Raw genomic sequence first — 24,952 nt, 5'->3', positions numbered from 1 at the left:
CTAAATGGAGAATTGTTTTTTCTCTTTAGGAGCCAACAACAACAGCCACAATAAGACAACGAAAACAACCTTATAAGGCAACGAAAAATATTTTTTTATGGCCACGTGGTTGAACACCAGAAACTTTAGGCACCTTCGTGCCTTTACCTACATGTTGATCTGGTAATGACGTCACGCTGTCATGTTCATGTTCACTGGCCTACTCTGTCGGTAGCCGTGGCTTAGCAGGCAAGTCATCGCTTGGGATTGTGGGATTGATGGGTGTCTTCTCCTTCCGGTTGACTCTTTAATAATTCAATTCGATTCACTCAGATGATTTACAATCAATAAGTCATATACAATGGATAAACAAGGCCGTAAAGTCGTAGTGTGTGATAACGGAACCGGAGTAAGTAAAAATAAATATATTTATCGCTTTATTTTTGCTTATCGTCCCTACGAAAAAGAAACACAAAACACATTCTTCGGTAAGGGTGTTGGCCAAATCGCTTCTGTAAACTACTTTATTTTTTTTTTTAGTTTGAAGAACGAAATTAATTATTTTAGTAACGAATATTCTTTCATTTAATTCTTTTTGTGCTAGTCCTTCTCATAATTTGAATGCCATAAGAATCTTTAAAGTTCATACTTCCATCACGTTTTATTGACGGCGCCTTCCATTTCCACATTAAAATTTCATTAATGAGCTGAAACTGATTATTCTGTCCATTAAATTTACTTGTTAAATTATTTTGGTCACTTTTCAACCATAACTCATTACCGGATTTTACCGAGCCGATAGTGTTCGCCATCGGAGTTCTGAAAGCAATTCGCTTTTACATGATCACCTCATCAAAAAAAAAAAAAAAAAAATATATATATATATGTTTTCAGGTGGTGGCGATAAAATATAAGGTTATTTTGGTAAATGTCGATATCGGAATACCCTGGCCAAATCACCGCTAAAAAAAAAAAAAAAATCGGCGCTTTTACACTATTCGGACGAGATTTTGTAGTCGATAAATGGAATTTAGATGAAAAACAATGGTTTATTCTACTGATATATATATATATTTTTTTATCAATTCTAATAAATTACAATGGTAGCTTCCAAATTATGCAGTCGAAATTATCTGAATATTAATGAATTATTAAAAAAACAACTTTAATCGTGGTAGCAAGTGAAAAATTGCGACCATCTTGTTTAAATCGAAACGGAAAATACCTCCTTTTTGAACTCTTCTGTGTCATACGTCCTACGATTATTTCCATCAAATTCTATTTTTGGTGCTAATGCAGGGAGTGATCAGCGCTATTTTTTAAATCGTATTTCCACGTTTAATTAAAGTTTTATGTTTTTTTTTTTTTTTATTCAATTGTAAGTACAGAATAAGTACCTTCCCCTCCCCATGTTAAGAATGGCTTTTTAAATAATAACGTTATTATTTAAGCACGGATGATCAGTCACTCACTCTTTGCATGATTACCTTATTTTTTTCTTTAATAAATAATTTTCTACCTAATCGATTTTCGTAATTTTGGGATATCTTAAAAATACGAGGATTACGTAGATACCATTTGAAATTCAGTTTTACGATTTCTGAAATTTCGTCCTAATAGTGTAGAAGCACAAAAAAATCGTCCGCGTCCATCAAACATAAACATCGAATCAGAAACTCAAAAAAACAATGAAACAAACTTTATTTTTATTATTACAAGAAAAGATGTATTTCCCGTTATTATTTTAGTAAGAACGAATGACTTCACTTTATCTTTTTTACTAAAATGAAATAAAATTATTTCTTTTACTGGTACTAGTGCAGAGTCCGGACCTAAATAATAACGTTATTATTTAAAAAGCCATTCTTAACATGGGGAGGGGAGGGTGTTTTGTACATATTCTGTACTTCAACCTTACAAAAAAAAAATATATCATAAAATTTTAATTAAACTTGGAAATACGATTAAAAAAATAGCGCGGATCGGATCATTCTCTGCACCACACCAGCACCATGTGTACTTGAATAAAATTCACTTGAAATGAAAGAAATAAATGACGAAAAGAAATAAATAATAATAATAATAATAATAATAATAAAAACTCCAATTTCTTCTTGGTCAAATAAGTAATAAACAAGAATTATGTTATCTTGGCCCGAAGGCCAAGGAATAAAAAAAAATCTCCCAAAACTTTCAATCTTTTTATTAAATGAGAATTTGCTAAGAATTTTAAAGCCATGACTTTTTATTCGGCAGCCTTTAAACTGTCGAATATAAATCATTTCGTTTCATTTTCTTTTCGAGTTTCCGATTCGATGTTTGTTTGACGGACACAGACGATTTGGTAATCGTGAAGAAAGAGAGAGCCTGTTTCCTCCGTTCGACTATAGGTGGCGTTACTGTCTGTCCACCCAATTATGGAAGCACAAAATGTATATAATGGCACCCTTGAAATAAAAATAAATGTTTTTGTTATATTTTAATTTTAAACATGTTTCTTTTTTTTTTTTTTGTGCAAACAAATTTAAGTTTTATTTTTTTGCAAACATATTTAAGTTCTATTTTTCCAAACATTTACGTTTTGATGCTTGTTTATTTTTAAACATTTACGTTTTTTTTTTTTTTTTTTTTTTGCAAGCATAAACTAAATGTTTTTGCTATATTTTTCTTTTAAACATATTTATGGGTACAACCGTTTTTCCGCGAGTATTTTTTACGCTCTTATGATAATAAAAAAAATCAACGTTTTTTCTTTTATCTTTTTTATGGACCCCCCCCTTTTTTCTTAATTTTTCTGCACTTATTTTACCTTTTCTGCAAGTATATATATATATATATATATTTGAAAAAGGATATTGTAAAACTTGAATCTTACTTGAAACTACTATTAAAAAATAGCGCGGTACCAATAAGTGCATAAGCAAACTTTTCAAAAAGAAAAATATTTCAAAAATATTTAGTTTATGCTTGCAAAAAAAAAACCCCCCCAAAAAACCGTAAATGTTTTAAAATAAACAAGCAACAACACGTAAATGTTTGGAAAAATAAAACTTAAATATGCTTGCAAAAACAAACAAAAAAAAAACGTAAATATGTTTGAAAAAACAAAAAACAAAACTTAAATATGTTTGCACCCCCCCCCAAAAAAAAAAACCATGTTTAAAATTAAAATATAACAAAAACATTTATTTTTATTTCAAGGGTGGCATTATATACATTTTGTGCTTCCGTAATTGGGTGGACAGACAGTAACGCCACCTATAGTCAAACGGAGGAAACAGGCTCTCTCTTTCTTCACGATTACCGACGATTTTTTTAGTCGGTGATTTTTGGCAAGGGTCTTCCAATATCAACATTTACCGATTATCTTTACAATTATTGTTTCGACTTCACGTCTGATTGCCCCTCTTCAGTTTTTTTTTTCTAAATAATATAGATACCTCCAACACGCGCCACAGTTTTACCCTCCCCCCTATATGTAACACGGTGTAATTGTAATTTAATATTATCATCCTAACTATTTTACCATTTAAAAGAAAACGCTTCAAATAAACTGCTAATATTTAAAAAAAAATTTTTACAGCATACAAAAATAATGAAAATGCGAGACAAAAATCGTGTTTACATTATCGACGCTTTTAAACAACGTTCCTAGTGACGTTTTTTTAAGCCGTTGTTTTAAAAATCTAGCAAAATCAAATAGTCATATTTTCCTGAAATTTTCAATATTTATTCATCATTAAATTAACTTGCATAATAAAAGTAGGTTTTGTTAAATATATTAGAGGAAATATTTTTTTAGGCGTTCTACTACCCTATATCTTATGTTACGAAAATTTAAAAAAAAAGTAAATGTAGGTCGATAAAAATTTCGGTACTCTTGCATAATTTGACCCGAATTCTCGTGAATTCCCATCAAGCATGGATCGGGCGAGACCGGCAATCATCGGTGTCAGCCGAGCGTTGTTCAAATATTGAAACGCTAACTCGACTTTTTATTTTATTTTATTTTTTTTTCTGTTATGTTTTTAGTAATTTTTAAGGTGATATTAAGGGGGTGGGGGTGACTTTATTTTCTGGTTAGCTACTTATTTGTTTATTTATTATTTTTTTAATTGAATTTTTGGGAGTTTGATTAGCCAAAGAAAAAGCGCTATCTAAATGGAAGCAGACGACATTCGAATTGGAAGAAGTCGACTAAACCAACAACAAAAAAAGAAAAGCTGACAAATATATTTTCAAACTCGCCAAACAGAAAATGATAGACAAGAAAATAAATCTATACATATTAGAAAAAGAAATGAAAACACCGATGCAGACAATCTCATATTGTCAGGAGAAGAAATTGCTGTCCCCCCAAAAATGAGGTGCAACAAGTATAAACACAAATGTTTACTTAAAAAAAGATCGTTTGTAAAGGATGGTTTCTCCTGGAGATATACAAATGGACAGTGCCACCAAAAGAACTTGACTGAATAAAAAGTCTTGAAAATAAAAAAGAAAAAAAATACGGTTACAAAAAAGAAAAACAAAAAAACTTGTACTTACACCTAACAATTATACGGTTAAAAAATATTTTCTTGGAGAAAAAAAAACAAACTTTCTGTTGATAAATATTTTGCTAAAAAATGAAATGCTAAAATGAAATAAACATATTTTCATTTTTCAAGGTATTTTTTTTTTGTTATTTTTGATTATTTGCATTTGTATTTTTTCTGGTTTCTTTTGTTTTTTTTCATTAGTCTGCGTCTGTTATGATGCTCGGCTGACACCGATAATTGCCGGTCTCGCCTGATCCATGCTTGACGGGAATTCACGAGAATTCGGATCAAATTATGCAAGAGTACCAAAATTTCAACATTTTTTTAAAGTTGAAAAGATGGAATAATAAAAAATAGTTATTTTGATATACATATATAAAATCCTGTTATTTTTTTCACCTACCTTAAGGTGTAAATAAAATTGGACATAAAATCAATATTATTATATAAAAAAAAATAAACATTTTTTTCTTTCTCCATAATATAATTATTTGAATTACAACAAAAAAAAAAATTCTAAAAAATAATTATTTTTAAAAAGCTTTAACTGATATTAAATTCAATTATTACATAATATGAAATTCAGAAATGTAGATTTTTACATTTCAAATGGCAATATTCCTTTGTTTGGGGTGAAATAAAATCAAAAAAACTAAAAAAAGCTACTTATTTACTTGTTTTTGGATAACAAACATCACCTATTGTCCATTTAAGCAAAATCACTTCCTACTACTTATATACCACTTCCAATATTTTGCAAATGTGCCTAATAATATGTATCCCAAACCAATATTTTATTTTCGTTATATCTAAAAAAGAATTAATGTGGTCGCATAGTTTTTTATAAATCATAAACAAAAGTACCAAATTTATTTTGGTAGCTCAATTAGCCATCAAGTTATGATCGTTCAAAGTTTGTCGGAAAGTTGAAAATTTGCTATCATGGTCCAGAAGCCAAATTTCATAGTATATAACTAAAAATGTAAGCTACTAACAAGTGAAAAATTCTTAAAATATATATATTATATATATAATGTCATAATAATATATATATAATGTCATCTTGTGGTAAATGAAAATTAATACTAATGAAAACAATAATTATTAGATGAAACCAACCTAAACACTAGGCAAAATCCCACTACCAACGGGAAAAGAGTGCAAATATGACACGGAAATGCAACAATGACTGTTCATATCAATTTCATTTCAATAACTAATGTATTGAATCTTCTTAGTAGGATTCATAACACATTAGAGATCAAGATAATTTTTTCTTTTAATTATAAAAATTGATAAAACCACTCAATTATTTAAAAGCAGTTGAACGGACAATTTGGTAAAAGGGCAAAAAAAGGTTTAAAAAATGAGTCTAAAGTATACGTTACTGAAATTGCTGTAAAAATGTAACGATTGGAGGTAGAAGCTTAAAACTTTGCAACTTTACTAATTTTTGGGTGAGGAATTCAAAAAAATGTTTTCCTTGTTTCTAATAACAAAACTTTTTGCTACAGAAATATTTTTACTTTGGGGAATTTAAACTCACCAAAAAAAAAAAAAAGACTGACAACAATAAGATTTAGAAATTTTTTATACAAAAAGTCACAAGCAGTTTTTTTTTTTTTTTTTTTTTCAAACATTGAAAAACTTTCAACTTAAAAGACAAGTAAACAAGTAAGATATTTTATAAGCAGAGGTCTTACTACAAATCCTTTATTGATTTTCTCTCAGAATTCTTTCATAGGTTTCTGCTATGGTAGATATATCAAGAACACTCCAAATCCTATCATCACTTGAAACTGGCATTACCTCAAAACCCCATCTGTAAACAAATGCTGACTCTACCTGTGCAATGTCATCTGACAAAGGCCATCGAAAAAATCTTTTCAATCTTTGGTTTGCGATAAACACTTTTATTACAGTGCTGGATGCAGATATAACCTCAATGAGTTGGCCAATGTAAAAGTTGGTGTCATAGTAGACAGCAACCATTGTCCTTGATGCTCATAACTGAAGATATCCTGAGATGGTTCTTCATCACAACTGCAGGAATTATCTGAATGTTCAGCAGATTCACTAAGGGACTTTTTTGTTGCTTTGAATCAACTGGATTTCTTCTCAAGTAGTCAGAGAGAGCAGCTTCCAGTTGAACTTTATTTCCACTGGTGTCGATTTTGACACCTAACACAACTTGAGATATCTCAGTTCAAGTTTATCAAAAACACCTGATAGAATATATATGTCTCGGGGGTACTTCTACAGTTTATCACCGAAAATGGAGACACCATTTTTTCGTGCACCTGTCGTTAAAATCCGAGGGAGAAATCGGTATTTTAAACTATGTCCAAAGCGTGAAATAAATAACAAAAAAATTAAACTAGATAATAATTTTTCAGTTTCATTTAAATTAATTTGTTGTTGACCCTTTAAAGTTTTATAAAAATCCAATGTTGCTTTTATTACAAAATTGTTTTATTAAAATTATATTTTCTTGCGCAAACTTTTCAATAAATGTTTTTACAATTATATTTTGATAAATTTTTATACAGTAAATGTTTTGGTTTTTGAATGGCGCTCGCCCTGTTTGGACAATTATGAATATGTCATTTTCATTTTCAATAATAAAAATATATATACGTTTCATGAAAAACATTCCCGTTTTCATTAATTAAATCGAAACATTTTCAATTAAATAATTACGGATATGTTCTCTTTCACTTTCTTTATAGTTACTTTTTTTCATAGTTCTTTCCGGAAGTTATTAATATCTAGTTTAATTTTTTTGTTATTTATTTCTAACTTTGGTCCTAGTTTAAAATACTGATTTCTCCCTCGGATTTTAATGACATATACGCAAAAAAAAAAAAAAAAAAATGGCGTCTCCATTTTCAGCGATAAACTGTAGAAGTACCGTTTTGGGAATGATTAAATAAAAAAAAAAAAAATGATTTTTACAGTTAAATTAATTTTTTCATTTATGTGCCACGTGCACATAACTTATATTTTCAGTTATTATTTTTTAAGTAATGTACAGTGTAATTAAAAAATAATTTTACAAAAACACCCGATAGAACATAAACAAAAAAATGTATATTTTTACGTGAAATTAATTTTTTATTTACACAACTTGTTGCACGTAACTTAAAACTTAGCTATATTTAAAAACATTTTTTTTAAGTAATGTAAATGTACAGTCTAAAAAAAACTAATTTAACAAAATGTTAGATATATGAAAAACGCCCGACAGAACGTAAGAAAAATAAGTAAACAAAAAAAAATGAGGCACATTTTTTAAAATGAAAAAAAATTTTTTCTGTTAGTCACGCACAACTAAAAATGTTTTTTTGGTTTAAAATGTACCCAGTTTAATTTTTAAAAGATAATTTAACACTGCTGAAGTTTATCCACCCGAAAGAAGATAAAACAAAGTGTTGGAGATGCCCCTCCATGGGATTAATGGACTATCTCATGACGTCACTTCTGGTATCAAGTGCTGGTGCCCAGAGTCTGAGTTTGGCATGCGACCAAGCCGGTCAGGTGCAAACACCCACCTATTTTTTTGCTTGTAATATATGTGAATACATGTTCATTCTTAAAAGTCCTGTGTTGCTTTTGTTTATTACCATTTAAGCCCATAACAACTGGCGACGACGGATTTGACTTTCACACAGGTTAACTCCACAAAAAAAACCCCCACAAAATTCTAATTGACTTCAAAAGAACGTCACAAGCTAAGAAGTCAGCTGGCAAATATGTGTTAAAAACAAAATCCTAAAAATAACAAAAAAAGAAAACGAACACATGGCAAAGTTATGACTAAATTGTAAGTTAATCTTTTTGTCTTTATATGTAAATTGAAAAGAACTCTTCTAAAAGCATTTTGTTAAGGTCGTAAAAGTTTATTTGGTTGCTTATTGAAAGAAGAAGAAAAAAAATGTTGGCCTAATTTTTACCGTGAGAACAATTCTATTGTAAACTGTCGACTGTTTATTCGTATGCAAATTTGAACATTTTTTTTTAATGAAGTGAAAAGGTTTTTTTGCCTGTGTTTTGTGCTACTAATTTTATACAATATTTTAACGAGAGAGACCCCCCCCCTTTTTGTTTTACTTGGACTAAAAGAAAGATACTTTTTAATTGAGTGGAATTTTCTGAAATATTCTATTTTTAACTGTTGGTTCTAAAGTGAAAAAATTTTTGTTTCTTCCTCATGGGGATAACCCCCCCCTCCCATCACACACACATAACAAAAAAAAAAAAAAACCCAAAAAACAGTCATTTTGGTTAACTTCCAGACAATTCCACAATTAGTTTATTCCTTTGCAACTGTATGGTGTCACAGTATTTTTTGTTTTTTGTTTCGCAAGTAAAATTTTTTTTTTGTCCACCCTCATATTGGGTTACCCTCTAAGGTTTTTACCTAGAAGCAAGGGATAAATTGCTCCCTCTTCATATGCACACACTCAAGGAAAGGACATTTTCTTTCTTTTTTTTTTATTATTTTATCTCTCTTCTCCAGTCAAAAACAAATTTTTTTTGTGCGTTTAAAAGCCATTAAAAGATGGACGTTAAAGCAGTATTAATACAGCTAATAAAGGCTCGGATGGACCAGCAGCAGAAAGCTGAGGAAAATTTAAAAGAACGTGATAAACAGCTTCAGTTACAATTTCAAGAAAGGCAACGAGCGTTGGAGGAGAGAATGCTACTTCAACAACAGAGACAAGAAAAGCTATTGTTAAAAATATTCGATAGAACGGAACACAGGGACGACAGTTTTGCTTTTTCCCAAAGTACAATATGGAACAATATAGAAACGTTTGACTACTAACCAGAGTTGGATGGGACATTTGATGCTTTCTATCAGAGATATGAGGACCCATTCACCGTGGATTGTCAAGAGTGGAGCAACGCTAAAAAAGTTTGCCTACTTTAGAGGAAATTAGGGACCACAGAACATAGCAAGTTTGTGGATTATATTCTCCCCAGGAAGATGAGTGAATTGGAATTTTCTGAAGCGGTCAAACTTTTATCCAAACTGTACAGCCCAAATTCTACACGCTTTCAGAGAAGATGGAAGTGCTTGAACCTGCAAAAAAAGCGACAACAACGATTACCTAACCTTCACATCTATGGTAAATAAACACTGCGATGATTTCCGTCTATCTGACTTATCAGCTGATGACTTCATCTGTGACATAAAAAATAAGATTGCCACAAAGGGCGATGTTCCGGAAATATTTTCGCTTTGCGATGAGGTTTTACTATATGGCAAAAGAGTGGTGATTCCCAAATGTTTCCAAAAACGAATTCTGCGGGATTTTCACACACGACATCCTGGAAAAAATCGTATGAAATGTTTGATGAGGAGCTATGTATACTGGCCTAATATGGACAAGGACATCAGTGAGAGGATAGACTCGTGCACAGGCTGTGCCATAGCGGCTAAATCACCCCCGATTAGGTTTAAACCTTGGCCAAAGACTGACCAGCCATGGCCTAGGGTGCACATTGATTTTGCGGGTCCGCTCAAGGACAATTGTTACTTAATTGTAGTCGATAGTTTCATCAAGTGACCTGAGGTATTGAGGTGCAGAAGACCGACAACTGGAACGACTATAAATTTCTTACATAAACTGTTCGCACGTTTCGGTAGTCGATTGCATCGTAAGTGATAATGGAACCTAGTTTACGTCTGCTGAGTTCAAAAGTTTTTGTGATACCTTCCAAATAGGTACAGTCACTTTTATTAGTGGCGCTCCTTAATTTATGAGCATAGTAATATGACACCAACAGATAATTAAAAAGGGGATATTTCTCTATAAAACTGATTTTCGGAATTTTTTCAATTTAATTTCTTTCATATTTCTTTCACTGAAGTTTTCAAGTTTTTTTTTTTTTTTTTTTTTTTTTTTTGAGAAAAACTTCAAACCTTTTTTTAAGCTCACCATATTGATAAGTGACCTTTTTCTTTAAAATGGTACTATTTTTTTATACCTAGAGACTCACAATATCGCGAAAAACACCAACATTTTTTTTGTGTAAAAAAAAAAATAAAAAAATAAATAAATAAAATAAAATAAACCCTCGTTCACCAAAATTAGTGACATAACTTGAAGTAACCTGGAAATAAAAACTATTAAAGACACAACAAAAAGAATTATCAAAAATTTGTACTGTTAAATCTCTTATAGAAAGATTTAGAAAACAAAGTCTGGTTCAACATCTTCAGAACTACAATTAGGTTTGTTACGATGTGGACATGAAGAGAAAAGTGAAACTAAGAGACAGTACCTATCCTTTTGACAATCAATATACTTACTAGTTCTGGAAAAATGTTTGGTGTTTGTGCAGAACAGTTATGTACACCTGGAGAGTCCAGAGTTGTGACAAACAGAGCAAACTTTTTAATTGTTGCAAACGATTTATGTGTGTGTGTGTGGGGGGGGGTAATTTTTTTTTTTCCTTTTTATTTTAGGGTGGGGACACTGAAAAATGGGAAATAGAGGCCCCTATTTTTTAGATATTATTCTTTTGATCTTCTTTTGAGGAAGTGGTGGTGAACATGTTTCCACCTAGAATTAGGGTCGGATTAGTTTCAGTACTTATTTTTTTCTTTTTCATAGAGGAAGAAAGACTGCAAACAGAGTTAAACTAGAATTATTAGTAGGTATCCCAAACTAGCCTAGTTTAGGATGTGAAAACTGGTAAATAAAGTTAAATTTCCCTGAACTTCAACTTGTGATATCGCGTTTATTTTTTTAGGTTATTTTGATAAAGTTTTGATTTATCCATTGCATTCGTTTTTAACAGTGAATTAAACTGCTTTGTTTAAAAAAAACCCAAAAAACGAAAATGTGAAATATGATTTTTTTTTGCTTCACGTGTGCGAGCAGCACCTTACCATGTCTCCAATATTTTTTTCGTCTTTTTTGAAATTTTTTTCAGTAGATTATAATCGAATAGACACTAATCTACCCAATTATATAAAAAAAAAAAACAATACAAAATCAATATTTCAATATTTGTAATAAGGTGCTCAGTTTCTTGTTAAGTTCCTATTTACTTGCCTCCCCCACGAGGACAGAGTTAGACACAAGGTTGGTTTTTAATACGAGGAAAGTCCAGCTCCCAAAAAGGGGCAATCTGGATGGGAGCAAACAAAAATTGTCTCAGTCATGAAGGATTTCTCCTTCATTGACAGAGGACAGAAAAGGCGAAGTGTAGCATCAGAATATTACACTGATCTTTGCCCGAAGTCCAGGTAGAGAAATAAAAAACGTCTTTATTTATCAAAAATTTGTGAACGATTTGTCAGCTTTAGCAAAGAGTGCTTTTTGATATTTAAATAGATGAGCAAAAAATACTCAAGTTTTCCAAACATCACGTTTTCTGTTAGTGACGTCACTTGTTGTAAATGAAATTTTTGTCTGTTTCTAAAGTTTCACACCCCCTCATTTACATAAGCTTACATATTTAAAAGTAATTTGATGTTCGATATCTAAGGCATAACATTTTCAAAAGCCAATGATTATGGCCCACTAATCGTAAATATGGGTGTCAAAGAAAAAAAAAAGGTTAACTGCCCTAAAAAGCTAGAACCGCTCAATATGGGGAATCCTTTTACATTAAATTCTAAAATAATACTTGTTTATCTATCATTAAAGTTTTTCAAGGTGTTCACAAAGGTAAAATCACGTATTTTGGAGAGGTGATCAGATAGGGTGGGGTGGGGGTTAACCAAAGGTAATTATCTACAATAATACCAAAGAAATATTGACATATATTCTTTTTAAACCGTCCTCGATTTCGATTTCAGTTATTTGTACATATAATGCATTACAATTCAGCTTTCAGTTCTTTAACTTCTTTTCTCTGAATGGATACATGGTATTTTTAAGGAATTGCATATTTATGTGCATTTCCTGCAGATTATTTGGAAACCATTAATTTCTGGAGATTTTCAGTTGCATATTCTAATTACTAGCACAAAAATACACTAATATGGTAAATTTCATTACTTAATCTTGTGTTTTAACAAAGATATAACATTTTCACTGAAAAAGTAGTGTAAAAAATCTGACAAAAAGCATATGGTCTTAGAAGGAAAAATATCCAAATGTGTGAGGCACAAAATTAGTTATAACTTCCTTAATTTTAATTGGATTTAAAACATTTAAAAAAGCTCTTTCTTAACTTAACAAACTCTTTCTGTATATACCAATATTGAAATATTTTAAGCCGTTTCAATTTTTTCATGTTTTTTTACTAAAAAGAGAAAATTTGAGATTTTGTCTCTTTTTAAATGTTTAAGAATTTTTGCAAACTGACGTTTTCTTTATAAAAAGAAAAATGACTCATTTGAATCAGTAAAGTGAGTTTGCAAAGCTAGTTAAATTAAAAAAAATAAAGCACAACTCTAGAACTGGATATGGCTTTGGCCGAACAACAACTATTGAAAAGTAACATTCCAGAGGGTTTTAAAAAGAAAACTTTTACACATTTAGTCTGGGATAAAAATGACTTTGGAGAAGAAAACAACTCCTAATACAAATGGGATCATAGTGCAGCAGCTAATTTCTGATCACTTATCACATATTGAAGATGTCACAATAGAAAAAGACCAATCCCAAATGATCAGGAGTAAGAAGCGCAGTATGATGCTAAATGAAGTACCCATACCAGAATATTATGTGGCAAAAAGAGTTGCCCCTTTTCTACCATGAGCATTCAATTGACAACATTCAAAAAGTTTTATTTAAATCATTTCGTGAAACCATACAAGCATTACTGATTTGGCTATGACCATGATCCTTATTTACTGTGAAAGTGACGACCAAAACATTACTTCAATTCTAGGCTGGACAGGTTTCAATATTCTTTTATTGCAGGACCAAATACCACCAAAAAGCAATATTGGATATTTGCCTGTGGTCAATGGTAACCCAACTCAACTAAGTACTGTGAATGCAGTATTTTTGAAAAGTCTGGCAATTGCTGATGAACTTGAAACTGAATGCATTGTATTGACATTTCCTCCTGCATTTTATGCTAAAGCACAACAAATACGTTGGAATGATGCCACGTATATGAAAAGAACAGTTGTCAGACTGGGTGAGTCCCACACCTACATGTCGTTTCTCAGTGTCATTGGGAAGCGATTTGAAGATTTGGGGCTAGCTGACATTCTACTTGGACTGACATTCTACTGCTGGAACAGTGGCACAAGGATCACTACATGGAGTTATGAAAGGCAGACACTATAATCAAAATGTCAGAGTTATAAAAATTATATCTGAAGCTTTAAGAAGGAAACTCCTATTTACTTTTATTGAAACTCAAAATGAAGAAGAAAAAGCTAAATTCATTGAATTGTCTAAAAATTTACATGATGCTTTTCCCAAAACAAAATTCCAAGATCTCTGCACATCAAGTGATTTTAAAGAGTTTGAAAGCAAATTGTCAATATTTATTCAAGAGAGATGCAGCCAATTTCCAACTTTTGCTCCTTTGATAAATTACTTGAATATGGCAGATTTGTTTTTAAATTTTATTCGTGCTACAAGATTAGGAGATTGGGTCCTTCACCTTAAATCAGCAACAGGAATAATTCCCTGATATTTTGCATATGACCATTTGAACTACGCTTGATATTTTCCTGTTTATATCTGAGATGCTTGCTGTTCCTGTTACACATCCTTCAACAGCAAAGCATCTTGCTGCTGGGAATTTTGTAGTTCAGCAACAAACCCAGTACCCATTTAGTCAGACGGCAATGGACCAAACAATTGAACAAACCATAAATAGAAATAGCAAGATCAGATTGAATTTTCAAATAATCCCAATGCTGTTCATCGTTGGATTTTATCTTTCAATCAACATGCTCAAATCTCTAAAAACTGTATTGAAATGGCTGCAAAAGAAGAGGGCTGCCACAGTAAAAATGACCTGAATAGTTGTCGATATCAAAAAGATGAAGCAGATATTCAGAGTGTCATGCAGACAATTGAGTCGATGCAAAATCCATTTTCATATTATGAAAAAGAATTAACATTTCATCAGGCCAAATAGTAGCATCTGAAATTAAAGATGACATTTTGACAGCACATGAACAAGGCTGTAATATTTCTAATGAGTTTTGTTCAACGACTAATTTTGAAAAATGAAGTTGAATGCACCAATAAGATCAATGAAGATAAAAACTTTTAGCTATCTTGAGAAAAAGCATTCATAACAAAAGAGCAAGAAGGAAACAGATTGCCTGAAAGCAGATAAAGACCTTCTCACTAGGCTTCTTATAGTAGCAAGAACCCGGAAAGTTGGCCTGAGAGAAATTTTTTCACATTGTCTTTCAGAGTTCCCAACCAGCCTAAGTAACATTGATGGTTTTTTGCAGCGTATCAACAAAGCTGCTTTATTTCATTATTTTCTTGTAAAGTTTCCTGACATGAAAATTAATAATATTCCAAAAAATGCAGCACTGATTTTAGATCGACTGGCAGTGATACAACAGCTTGCAGACCATATGCCGTCAAGGTTTGGTGAGCTAAGCATTTATATTTTTAGATATGTAATTAAGCTTGCTTCTTTTTATATGTCATCAAGAGTCGACTTTGTCTGTGATAAGTAAAATCCATGGAGTATTAAAGATTGAAAGAATACGCCGTTTGATTACCTTCAGCCCTTTGTTACGTGCTTTGAATGAAAGACAAAAAACGGTACAATTTTGAAAATTTCTCATGTCTGGTGACAATAAAGAATCTCTACTTTTATTTATGTTGATGCATTGGAAGAAATTGCCAGCAGAAGAATTTCATGAAGAAACTGTGATTGCGTCATTTAGTCAATGATGTTTCATGCTGTGTCCTAATAGTGATACAAATGAAGTAATCACAAAAACTTTGCCAGAATTAGCAACTGACCATGAAGAAGCAGATTCCCTTCTTTTGCTTCATGCAAAACATGCATCAACTGATTTCTCTTCCATTATAATTAAGACTCCAGATACGGATGTTTTTCTTCTTTGCTCATCAAAATGATTTAAACTCTGATTTATATATGACAACTAATACCAGCCGATCATCTTGTTTAATCTCTATTAAATTAGTAGCAGAGAAATGTGGACCTGTTATTTCAAGTGCCTTACATTCTTTGCATGCATTCACTGGCTGTGACACTGTTTGTAGTTTTATGGGAAAGGGGAAAATAAAACCATTTGAATTGATGAAAGAAACAGGAATTTCTTCAAACTTTCACATTGTTAGGCTGAAACTGGCATTTGACTGAAAATTTATTCCAACAACTAGAAAAAATTGTGTGCTCTCTATTTGGACAGAGAAATGTTTCTTCTGTAAATACTGCCCGTTTTAATATTTTTCACATGACTGGAAAATTTGATAATAGTTTACCACCTTGCCAAAATAGTTTATGATTGCATGTGGAAAGAGCAAATTATCAGTCTGCTATTTGGCAGCAATGTCATCGCATTAATATTAATGCTTCTTCTCCAACAAACCATGGCTGGAAATGTGAAGATAAAGCACTAGTTGTTCAATGGAGCAGCCTTCCAAAAACTCCAACAACATTAATCATTTTAGTAAAGTGTAACTATAAAAAGAACAGCTGTGACTCCAGGCATTGTTCTTGTGTTCATCTAACACTGCCTTGTACCGACCTTTGCCAGTGTGGAGATTGTTTTAATGTAATTAAAAAAATAGTGAAATGCAGCGGTTCAGTGAAATAGAAGATTCTGACTCCTCAGATAATAAATGATAACATAAGCTTTCAGGATTAGAGAACACTCAATTATTTTTCAATTCCTTTTCTAAATGTATTATTTAATAACAATTTTTTCAAAATAACTAAAAAAAAATTCTTATCATATTCTTTTATATATATATATATATATATATATATATATATATATATAGTCAAAATTCTTCTAAGCATTAAGGTTTGTATATCAGTCAATGTGCATGTGTAACAAAATTATATCAAAAAGTAAATGACCGTCCAAAAAGAAGAAAAGTCATTCAATCACCAAAAGTATTTGAAAACAGTTTTTCCATCTATGATTTTTGAAAGGCACAAGATTTGGAAACATATATAAATGCTTTTCATGTCTTTTGTCAAACAAATGTAAACTGCAGTGTTTTATGAGGATATTTGCAATCTGAGAAACTGATATGACAATAGAAAGTAACGTTTTCGTTGATATGGCTTTACACAAGTTATTTTATTTGCTGAAAATTCCTAATGTAATAAATAAACACATCATATAAGAGAATAGACATATCAACTTCTTGTTGATACACTTTAATGTGTTAAACTACTTATTTAAATTTCACTTTACATAAAGTGAATCATGAAAATGGACTTTTTCTGTAAATGACACACCCTGTATTATCTCCCTTTTTCTGAAGCAGTGCGCACATTTAGCCTGGAGATCTGTTCAGATTTGAAATCAGCATGAAAAATACTCCTAGAAACATTTGAAATTTTCTCATGTGAATAAAATGTCTACCAACTCAAAAACTAAGCCCTTTTTAAGCCTCTGGCCCATAGTCTAGATAGATGGTACAGAATAGTTTACTTGTTTAAAACAATGCTGATATTTCAGCAGGGTCTATGAAATGCAAAATTATTGCTTTAGTAAACTGCAGAAGTATCGTAAATTAACTGAAATACTTTTGCATCATTTGTAATTTGGTGCGTGCTTGTTTTTTTTTTTAACTTGAAAAATTGAATTATTTTGTTGGAAATAAAAATTGCCTCAGTTTAGAATTTATCTTTCGAAGTCCGATGAGAGAAAAGATTAAGTATATTATTGTAATTGATAAATCAGTGACATAAGGCAAGTGGAAGGACTCCTTAGAGAGAGAATGAATGTGGTTATACATATTTTAGAAAATCATTTTGTTAGGAATAAATGAAATAACTTTTTAAATGGAGATGAAATGTATGCATAGTTTCATAAGACATGCGTGAGAAAGTTAAGCAGTGAAAGTGAACGATTGGTTTTAGAAGTGTTCCTTTTAGTTTCTATTGAAATTGTAGTGAAAAATCGAGATTATTTTAAATATATGTCATTGTTAAGTCATAAAATACTCTTATTTGCTATGAAAAGTAATTACGGAGCTTCCATTTAAAAAATATACCAAAAATCATCCAATCAATACAAAATTTTCACCGATCATTAAATGAAAAATAAACTTTATAATGGTGTACTCGATATTTATATATGTATTTTTTGTCTACAACCCCCCCCCCCCATTCTTTATTTGTGGTCACAAATATGCTTAAAATAATCAGCCGAAACTAAACAAAATATATTTTACTGTGGGGATTGTAGATAAAACAACTGTGCACATATCAGATTTTAATGTTGAAAATCCGAATTTTGAATGTGTTTAATTTTTCGACTTTTGTGTTTTGAAATGTGAAATTTGTTGAATGTGTTGATAATAATTATCTTTCAGATTATTAAAAAAGTATATATTTTCATTATTTTTACAAAAACACTACTTTCAAATCTTTGAAAAATAAATTACTAATTTTCTTTCAGTGAGCTCAATATTGCTAATATACCATTAGATAGGAAATGCTTTGAAGAATCAATACCAAAAAGAAAAAATTGATAAATAACTGCACATTTTGCTAAAAATACAATAATTTCTTTCGGCAACTTGTTGTTACGTGCTATTACCTATTGTTCACAGTTGTTCACATTTATAAATAGTTATCTCCCCCTTTTCCTTTTTACTGTGATTTGCGCTTGACTTATTTTAAAGTAGGGGGGGGGGGCTTGCATCTATCACACTTTCTCATCCAAAAACACTTGGTCCTGATGGCAAGACAGAGTCAAGATGACCAAACATGATACTAGATCCAGACGGCGCCTAGCATTACCAAAATGGTCACCCATCTGATACTGGCCAGCCTCATTGTTGCTTAACTTCGGGGGTTATATAGGCAACAAATATATATCATTCAAACATGATAGTGTTTGAATATATGGTTAAGTGGCAATTGTAGTCATTTAGAACTGCTTTCAACCTTCACTGCTCACTCATTTTTTGATCAAATTTCAAACAATTATTACAGTATATAGATCACCTTCTCAGCTATATTGGGAAAAAAAAATTGAATTTTCGTTCAGTAAAACAAAAGTTATGAATTTTCTGGTGTTCAAAATTTTATAAATATGTAAGGAGGTCAGCAATGCTTTTTATGACTGGTTTTCATAGCAACCACGTTGCTTCAATGACTGCTGTTGCTACTAATTCACTGCTGTTACAGAAAGAGAAGTAACAAGTGAAACAAAGAGAATGAAAGTATGAAAGGGAGATAATTGGGGGGATTTTATTGGAAGCAGACGAGTGCTGTGCATTGTTATTACATATGTGTTTATGGGGGCAAAAAAATAAGACTGAAACTAAACAAAGAACAACTGAATTTATTGAAAGCTTGGAAAAATCATGGATTACAATAGAAAAATGTGAGCATGAAAAGTAAAGGACTAGTTGTTAAAACTAAAAAAGAAAAGGACAAGATATTCTAATAAAATATAAATTGATAACTTAAAATATTGTAGCATTAAGAATTTTTTTAAAATTCAGTTTATAACATATAATCAGTTCTTAATGCTACAATATTTTAAGTTATAAATTATATTTTTACTAGAATATCTTGTCCTTTTCTGTTCAAGTTTTAACAACTAGTCCTTTACTTTTCCATGTTTAAGCTTAACCATATTACTTTTCATGCTCACATTTTTCTATTTTAATATAATCGCTTATAAAAAAAGAATTATAAAGTTGATTCTTCACTTAACCATCAAAACAAACATTAAAAATACATGGAAATTTGCTAAATGAACTTATTTAGTCCTATAAAGGCTACTGTAGTTTCTTCCAAACTATCATTAAATTTTGGATTTTTTAATTTCGCCATGCAAAATTTATAGACTGAGATAAAAAAATGAAGTTATTTGAAATTCAGGTACTTATGTTGTACTATTTTTTGTATATTCTTATAGCAAATTATCCTAAATTTTATTTAGACAAAAAAAAAAATTAATTGGCTAAAAAACCTTTAAAAATATTCAAATGTTTTATCCATCGAGACAAAAATGGCAGCAAATGTTTTTTGAAAATTTGAAATTCTATTAAAAATTGTAGAAAAAGTTTTTCTGCTTTTCATATGATAAAATTTAGGCATTTTTAATAGATTTTAATTCGTTTTACAAAACAACTTTGTTTTTCTTCCATTTTTTGGCCGTGCTTTGATTTTGCTGGTTGATAAATTTGCTTAACTGTCCTATAAACTAACTTCCAACTCTAAATCCTAATTTTTATTTATTTTCAGTGTGTTCACACATAATCACCTTAAAAAAAAGTTGTTTATTTATTTTGTTTACAGAGAAGTAAAGAAACTTTTTTATTCTATTGAAATTTAAAGAAATTGTTTTAATTCTCGAAAGTTTTGTGTGCAAATAATAAAAATAATTTATCTTTGTCTGCAAATAATAAAAATAATTTATCTTTGTCTGCAAATAATAAAAATAATTTATCTTTGTCTGCAAATAATAAAAATAATTTATCTTTGTCTGCAAATAATAAAAATAATTTATCTTTGTCTGCAAATAATAAAAATAATATATCTTTGTCTGCAAATAATAAAAATAATATATCTCAAAGTTAACGCTTTGTAGTACAAAGATAAGTAAAGATAGAAACTATGTTTGAACGCTATTTAATAGCGAATATATTCATTTCTTTTGTCCTAAAATTGAAAAAGAATTGGATAAAAAATTTTTATGCACGAATAGATAAAAGTACTAACAAGTGCATGTAAACATTAGAATTTTTGTGTCTCAAGACGTGCACAAAATATCTAAACGAATCATTTGTCAACTAACTTAATAACAAAGTATTCATTTTTTTATTTTTTAGAAAACAAATTTTTAATTATGGAAAGGAAAAGAATATTTTTAATAAATTCTTGGAAAAAGAATGACCGACAAGGACTACTCTTTTAAATGAGTTAAAACACATAAATCACTTATCCAGTTAAGTAAAAGAATAACTTTTATTGGGTTTGTTTTACAATCAACACAGATATGAAAAAGTGGTCAAAAAAATATATAACAAAAAAATGTTACCAAAGACAAGGTATTCTTCTACTTATCTCAATAAGTTTTTGGTGTTGTAAATGTTTATTCTGTTAAAAAAAACAAGTAGTGCCAAGCATTAAATGAGAACAAGAAAAAAATGGCCATAATGTCTCTTGTAGTCTCGACAATGACTTAAAAATAAAAACTTATACAAAATAGTGGTAGAAACTCACCTGATAATTGTCACGGTAACTTGAAACCATTAAAAGAAATTTAATTATGCTAATTAGTTTAATTTACCTGAAAGCATAATTGTAATCTGTACAAAATTTCCTTTCATTTGATATGCTACAAACCATATTTTGTTAATTTCTTTGAATCGTGTTGTGGTGGCCATCTTGGTTTTTTCACGGTGTGATGATGACAAATGATAAAGTCCATCAGAATAACATTTCGCATGATGATTAAGTTTTACCTCCCATTTTTAAACTGTTTTTTTTTATGATGCTTCTACTTGAAGCCGTTAAAGTGAAACTTAATTATGCTAATTAGTTTAATGTACTTGGAAACAGAATTCTGATCTGTACAAACTTTGAATCGTGCCATGGTGCTCATTTGGAATTTCCTGGTCACCATCTTGGATTTTTCATGATGTTATAATGGGAAATGATACTGTCCATCAGAATAATACTTCCTATGATAATAAAGCCTTACTTACTATTTTTCTTAGCTGTTTTTATGATGTTTCTACTTAAAACTGTTAAAATGAAACTGGAATATGCTAATTAGTCCATATGTCAAGTGATATGGTCATAAACAACGCCAACCGAACCATTGTGATATTATACTAATATGTTCAAAATTTTATCATAATATCTAAAAAAAAGATCTGAAGATACAGCTTTTTAAAGATGAGTTTGTAAATTGTGCAAATTTCCTACCATTTTCAGTCACAAGCTTGTATGCATTTGAATAGGGCTGACTTGAGACAAAATGTTCAGTGAATCACACATTTTTTTGGTACTTTGAATGGTCATTACTCCAGTTCTGATGAGCCGATTTTAAAAGCTAGTGATATTTTTTCTTTGTTTTTTTATGCTCTTTTCAATAATGCCTGATTTGAGTTTAGAGAAAAATGTAGTTGTATTGCTACTTAAAGAATTAAAAAAAAAAAAATTTATAATAAAACATTATTTCAGAGAATATATACTGAAGTGACCAGGCAACGGCTAAAGACATGATGGTGCCAGCAAAATAAATGAAACTTGAGTGTTTTTATTCTCAACTAAGGTCTTTGGCAGGCATCATATAGATGTTTGGTAACACACGCAAAAAGGAATTTGAATATTTCAGAAGAAAAAATGTGAACTCTAGAATATTTAATTTTTTTACCATAATTTACCAATAAATATTTTATACCATAATTTACCAAAAAGTATTTTTTACCATAATTTACCAATAAATATTTTTACCATAATTTACCAATGAATATTTTTTACCATAATTTACCAATAAGTATTTTTACCATAATTTATCAATAAGTATTTTTTACCATAATTTATCAATAAGTATTTTTTACCATAATTTATCAATAAGTATTTTTTACCATAATTTATCAATACGTATTTTTTACCATAATTTATCAATAAGTATTTTTTACCATAATTTACCAATAAGTATTTTTTACCATAATTTACCAATAAATATTTTTTACCATAATTTACCAATAAATATTTTTTACCATAATTTACCAATAAATATTTTTTACCATAATTTACCAATAAATATTTTTTACCATAATTTACCAATAAATATTTTTTACCATAATTTATCAATAAATATTTTTACCATAATTTACCAATAAATATTTTATACCATAATTTACCAATAAGTATTTTTTACCATGATTTATCAATAAATGATTTTTACCATAATTTACCAATAAGTATTTTTTACCATAATTTTCCAAATATTTTTTACCATAATTTACCAATAAATATTTTAACCATAATTTACCAATAAATATTTTTTACCATAATTTATCAATAAGTATTTTTTACCATAATTTATCAATAAGTATTTTTTACCATAATTTATCAATAAGTATTTTTTACCATAATTTACCACTAAATATTTTTACCATAATTTATCAATAAGTATTTTTTACCATAATTTATCAATAAGTATTTTTTACCATAATTTATCAATAAGTATTTTTTACCATAATTTATCAATAAGTATTTTTTACCATAATTTATCAATAAGTATTTTTTACCATAATTTATCAATAAGTATTTTTTACCATAATTTATCAATAAGTATTTTTTACCATAATTTATCAATAAGTATTTTTTACGATAATTTATCAATTAGTATTTTTTACGATAATTTATCAATTAGTATTTTTTACGATAATTTATCAATAAGTATTTTTTACGATAATTTATCAATAAGTATTTTTTACGATAATTTATCAATAAGTATTTTTTACGATAATTTATCAATAAGTATTTTTTACGATAATTTATCAATAAGTATTTTTTACGATAATTTATCAATAAGTATTTTTTACGATAATTTATCAATAAGTATTTTTTACGATAATTTATCAATAAGTATTTTTTACGATAATTATCAATAAGTATTTTTTTACCATAATTTACCAATAAATACATTTATACCATAATTTACCAATAAATATATTTATATCATAATTTACCAATAAATATATTTATACCATAATTTACCAATAAGTATTTTTTACCATAATTTACCAATAAATATATTTTTACCATAATTTACCAATAAATATATTTTTACCATAATTTACCAATAAGTATTTTTTACCATAATTTTCCAAATATTTTTTACCATAATTTACCAATAAATATATTTTTACCATAATTTACCAATAAATATATTTATACCATAATTTACCAATAAATATATTTATACCATAATTTACCAATAAATATATTTATACCATAATTTACCAATAAATATATTTTTACCATAATTTACCAATAAATATATTTATACCATAATTTACCAATAAATATATTTATACCATAATGTACCAATAAATATATTTATACCATAATGTACCAATAAATATATTTATACCATAATTTACCAATAAATATATTTATACCATAATTTACCAATAAATATATTTATACCATAATTTACCAATAAATATATTTATACCATAATTTACCAATAAATATATTTATACCATAATTTACCAATAAATATATTTATACCATAATTTACCAATAAATATATTTTTACCATAATTTACCAATAAATATATTTATACCATAATTTACCAATAAATATATTTATACCATAATGTACCAATAAATATATTTATACCATAATTTACCAATAAATATATTTATACCATAATTTACCAATAAATATATTTATACCATAATTTACCAATAAATATATTTATACCATAATTTACCAATAAATATATTTATACCATAATTTACCAATAAATATATTTATACCATAATTTACCAATAAATATATTTATACCATAATTTACCAATAAATATATTTATACCATAATTTACCAATAAATATATTTATACCATAATTTACCAATAAATATATTTATACCATAATGTACCAATAAATATATTTATACCATAATGTACCAATAAATATATTTATACCATAATGTACCAATAAATATATTTATACCATAATTTACCAATAAATATATTTATACCATAATTTACCAATAAATATATTTATACCATAATTTACCAATAAATATATTTATTTATACCATAATTTACCAATAAATATATTTATTTATACCATAATTTACCAATAAATATATTTATACCATAATTTACCAATAAATATATTTATACCATAATTTACCAATAAATATATTTATACCATAATTTACCAATAAATATTTTTATACCATAATTTACCAATAAATATTTTTATTCCATAATTTACCAATAAATATATTTATTCCATAATTTACCAATAAATATATTTATACCATAATTTACCAATAAATATATTTATACCATAATTTACCAATAAATATTTTTATACCATAATTTACCAATAAATATTTTATACCATAATTTACCAATAAATATTTTGTACCATAATTTACCAATAAATATTTTATACCATAATTTACCAATAAATATTTTATACCATAATTTACCAATAAATATTTTTTACCATAATGTACCAATAAATATTTTTTACCATAATGTACCAATAAATATTTTCTACCATAATTTACCAATAAATATTTTTTACCATAATTTACCAATAAATATTT

General features: G+C 28.6%; 1 protein-coding gene across 1 annotated transcript in view; it reads left to right on the top strand.

The window, feature by feature from the left end:
• Positions 1 to 240: 240 nt before the first annotated feature.
• The window catches only part of LOC145260566 (actin-related protein 2), a gene marked incomplete in the record, with an annotated part of 184,172 nt that continues 159,460 nt past the window's right edge, over positions 241 to 24,952 (top strand). The window contains 1 exon segment of the mRNA XM_080118823.1: positions 241 to 388. Within this exon segment, the coding sequence (XP_079974949.1) occupies positions 341 to 388 (48 nt within the window).

This window comes from Euprymna scolopes, chromosome 36 (genome assembly GCF_053919585.1).
Source record: "Euprymna scolopes isolate OS-2025 chromosome 36, ASM5391958v1, whole genome shotgun sequence".
NCBI lineage: Eukaryota > Metazoa > Mollusca > Cephalopoda > Sepiida > Sepiolidae > Euprymna > Euprymna scolopes.
The sequence above is the reverse complement of the archived record's forward strand: the minus strand, read 5'-3'. Positions and strand labels throughout refer to the sequence as shown.